Here is a 4,322-nt window from a genome sequence, read left to right as displayed (position 1 = left end):
TAACATTTAGAACTACTCGCCCAATAGTCTCTTTTCACTTTATTGTCTACTCTACACATCTATGGCTCATTCAACCGTAAAGAAATAAAATATGGGCTTTTTTTTGGGTTTCCAATGGTGTTATCTTTAAACAACTTCATTGAAACTCATTTGGAGGTACCAATGAGTTTGAAACTAGATGGCACCAACCTGCATAATGATATTTTATGTGTGTATATTCAAATCAAATAGAGACCAAAAAAAAAAGGACTATTCAAAATAAATAAATAAAATCCCAACATTAATAACCTAGGAAAAGAAACTTTACATCTTTGAAATACTAGTATATATTCACCCTTGAAAACAACGAAAGTTCAAAAGTACCTGGAAACCTAAAAATCACTCTTATTACCTATATGAAAACAGTAAACAATGAAAAGATGAAACCAAATAAGAAGAACAAATATTAAATCGGATTATATTAAATACACATTTTGAGCTTCTCTATCTTAATCTTTTATTCAAAGTTTCTGCATTTGAGAATAGAAGTGCTCAGTAAAATCAGTACTACTGCGGATTCTTTGGTCGATTCATTGAAACCAAAGTTTGCGAAAATTTTACTTCCAAATTTTAACTGATTTGTCATGACTGGCAGAGGCAACCATCCCTGTCATTGGTGATTGTGCCAAGGCCGATATAACGCCCTCGTGAGCCTGAATCGTCATACATTTATTCTCAGCTAAGTTCCACAGCTCCAACGACTGCAAAATAATGATGATAAGCAGGAAAAACAAAACAAATTAGTAGCCAACAAGAATAAATCCATTGAAAAATTACTTTTGCAAGATCAATACTGACAAAACGCCAATGAAAGAATGACAACAGTTACATGGCAGAGTTGTTAAAGAAGCATTAAAGTTGAGCTATTTGGGGTTAAAGTGTAGTGTTTTTCATGCAAAGGGTTTAAGATTTAGATTTTCACAAAAACCTACACATCAAAATCTCAATATTTCTAGGAATTTTCGACTTTTAGGAGTCACCACAGGGTTTCAGATAGTTGGCATTGATGAATAGTTTCCCTTTCTTAAGTCTTCTTAATAAAAGCTAATGTCAAAGGATTGTGAACAATACCAACAGTGATAAACAGCAATGGAAATATATGTTCTTATGAGAAAGTGGCCTATTAGCATGATCTCGCTCTCTCTCATGAGTATTGCTATTCCCAGACTTACACAACTTGAGTCATAATTTGCAGGAAAAGTAATATTGAACAAGAAGCTAAAAGCTGATTACAAATATAATTAAAATAAAGTTTCACCTGGTAGCCTCCAATGACCAAGAGAGTGGAGTAGCTTGGATGGAATACACAGGACTGGAACATATTCCCGCTGGAATTGAGCTCATGAATGCACTCTCCTGAACCTAACGACCAGACTCTGACAGAATCTTGACTGACAGATGCCAAAAGATCTCCATTTGTATCCCAACAAAGAGAATGTACCTCAGTTGTGTGCCCCTGGAGATAAAAATATTTGTGAAGTTTAATTTGAAAGTAATAACGGACAAATCATGGAACATTTCCATAATTATATATATATATATATTTTTTTTTTGAATAATTTCCATAATTATATAAAATATAATAACCCTATAGATTGTCCTGGAATTAAGAAAGAATTTGCTCGCACCGGTAAGGAGTGGGTCTGTCTGTCAGTCTCAACATCAAATATAGAGATAATGTTCCCTGCTGCTGCAGCCATGTAGTGTCCAGTTCTTGGCTGAAACCTCACTTGTGCTGAACCTCCCTGCTACATTAAATATAATATTTAGAACAAAAACTAAACTATAGCCATTGCAGCCTCGTAAACTAATAAGAGAGAAAGAAGAATATCAATACTAGCCTTGGAAACACGAGTGCTGTTATATTGATTGAGATTCCAATAGCGAATCTCATTATTTGCATCACAAGAGCACATAAGCTCAGTCTTCTTAGGATGGAAATCAAGCGACAGCACATGCGAGGTATGCCCTGAATACGTACGAATGACATAACTTGGCTGCAACAAAGCTCATTGTCACCAAACTCTTTATTGATCATTGATCCGAAAGGAAATTAAATATTTGTTTCATTGAATTAGACAAAGCTATAAATGTAAACAATGATTAAAGTTGAGATCAACACAGAAAGACATGGATGAAAAAATTGGACAAAGATAATATAAATGTAATGAGAGTGGAATTAGGAAAAGAAAATGTTGGCCTCCTAAAGTATAGATTGGCAAAAATAATGACACAAACAGAAATTTTATGTTATATCATGTAGTAAGTTTAATTTAATGTCAGAAAATTAGAACAAGTCATTGAGTTCGTGTACATCTTTGGGTTATCTGGCCACAAATCATCCAGTGTGCTTATCTGGCCATCTTTGGGTTCGTGTACCAGCCAGAATAAGAAATAATTTTAATTTAGGATCATTTTAACAACATATAGTTTCAACTATCTGTAGTGAACATCGATGATGAATTTGATTGACAAAGGAAGGAAAAGTATAGGTTTTATTAGTCTAGATTGTTTATTCTCTACTATTGTGATTATTTTGACAAAACATAAAAAATAAGTAAATAGAAAGAAGAAGAAAATTTACATCTGCAGCATCCCAAAGTCGCACTGTTGTATCAAATGAAGAAGTTGCCAGTTGAGTGGAATTTGGTCTAAATCGAACATCTGTTATTATCAAACTGTGTTCCTCAGGAGTGCTATCAGTTTGAAGTGTATCCATGTTCCAGAGAACAACCTAATGATATGGAACAAAAAAAGAGTTTAAGCATCCACGTTAACTTATTTTACTTTGATTTCCTCTTTAGATTATTTATGTTCCATTTACAATTTCACTGAAAATCTTAAATTTTGTTACATCCAGGTTTATTTTCTCGCCTCAAAGAGGTAGCTAATCTAATATTAACAAAAGATGAAGAAAAAAAATCCAGCGTACCAGATATGCAACTAATTTCATTAAAATTTAAAGACAACATATTTTCTATACTATGCTCAAACACGTTCGTGATACAATATTAAACAATACCTTTTTGTCATGTCCAGCACTGGCTAATATTTTACCATCAGAAGAGAAATGACAGCAGACAACTTTACTGTTGCTTTTACGTATTGAACTTACTTCATTGAAGGAAAAACCTGAGATGGATAAAACCATGTCATACGGCATTTGATTAATTCAATAATTTATTATTGCTCAAACCTTGAGGCTATAAATTACCCTTTGACGGCTCTGTTGCATGTTCTGGATTCCTTTTCAATGTGCCAAACAAATCTCTTCCATCTCCATCATCATGTGATAAGAAAGAATCCACATTGTCTTCTAACGAGCCAACATCACCAAACTGATCCATGTCTTCCTGTAATTAGCATTGTCAGTCAAAACAGAGTTCAACATGAGTAATCAAGTTGTCAAGTTCTAGCAGACCACGCATCATGACACATTTAAAAAATTCAAGGCCTAACAAATTATGGATGCTGCTAAAAAATACTAATCAAAAACAATCTCTAAACTTGTGACCCTTCTAAATTAGCTGGTCACCACTTGTTCCAAATCTTCAAATCTAAGGCAGATTCTAGTACTTTACAAGTCGCATAGTTTAATTTTCATTTAAAGTGTTTTTTTTTTCTTTTTTAATAAGAAACAATTAGTAGTTACCCATTTGTTTAAATTAGTCCCGCTGGTGTTTAAACCCAGACCTCTTACACAACACACACACCCAACCACTTGTGTCTAACTCAAGTGCTTGATTTTCTGATTAAGTTGTGCTCAATAAGTGGTTGGTCTATGTTCCTGGTGGAATTCAGAGTATAGTCGTTCTGCCTCTCCACTGCCTAGATGAAGCTATCAGGGGGTGGGACAGGTTTCAAATCAGGAAGAAGGCAGAAGCTTTGGAACATATCTACATTGGCAAACTTGCTGGGCTCCTTAGTTAGAAAGGATAGCAAGATTTTCCAGGATTTAGAAATGAATTGCGCACAAATTTGGGAAGGAAAAAAAAATGGGTAGCTTTATAAATCTTTAGAGATTAGCGCCTTTGTTGTAATTAGAGATCTCATATCATCTTTTGTAATTTTTTTTCCCACTAATACAATTTTTGTTTTTTTTATCAAAAAAAAGAAAGAAATAAAAAGGGTGGTCCGTGAAAAACCCAATCAAATTTACCTTCAAGATATTATAAAGAAAAAAATTAAATAAAAAGCAAATGTACCAGCTGGTTTGTTGAGGATGCAAGACCTCCAGTTCCATCTGCACCATACATCATCACACTTTTTGTCATGCTATTGAC

The 4,322-nt window shown here is 33.9% G+C and overlaps 1 protein-coding gene across 1 annotated transcript in view; it reads right to left on the bottom strand.

The window, feature by feature from the left end:
• Positions 1–259: 259 nt before the first annotated feature.
• LOC133819790 (transcriptional corepressor LEUNIG_HOMOLOG) overlaps positions 260–4,322 on the bottom strand; it is a gene marked incomplete in the record, with an annotated part of 8,773 nt that continues 4,710 nt past the window's right edge. The window contains 7 exon segments of the mRNA XM_062253130.1: positions 260–740; positions 1,298–1,495; positions 1,668–2,036; positions 2,624–2,773; positions 3,062–3,171; positions 3,254–3,392; positions 4,245–4,322. Coding sequence (XP_062109114.1) covers positions 1,818–2,036; positions 2,624–2,773; positions 3,062–3,171; positions 3,254–3,392; positions 4,245–4,322 — 696 coding nt within the window.

Source organism: Humulus lupulus, chromosome 2 (genome assembly GCF_963169125.1).
Source record: "Humulus lupulus chromosome 2, drHumLupu1.1, whole genome shotgun sequence".
Lineage (NCBI taxonomy): Eukaryota > Viridiplantae > Streptophyta > Magnoliopsida > Rosales > Cannabaceae > Humulus > Humulus lupulus.
Note: the sequence above shows the minus strand (reverse complement) of the source record. Positions and strands in the feature narration are given on the sequence as shown.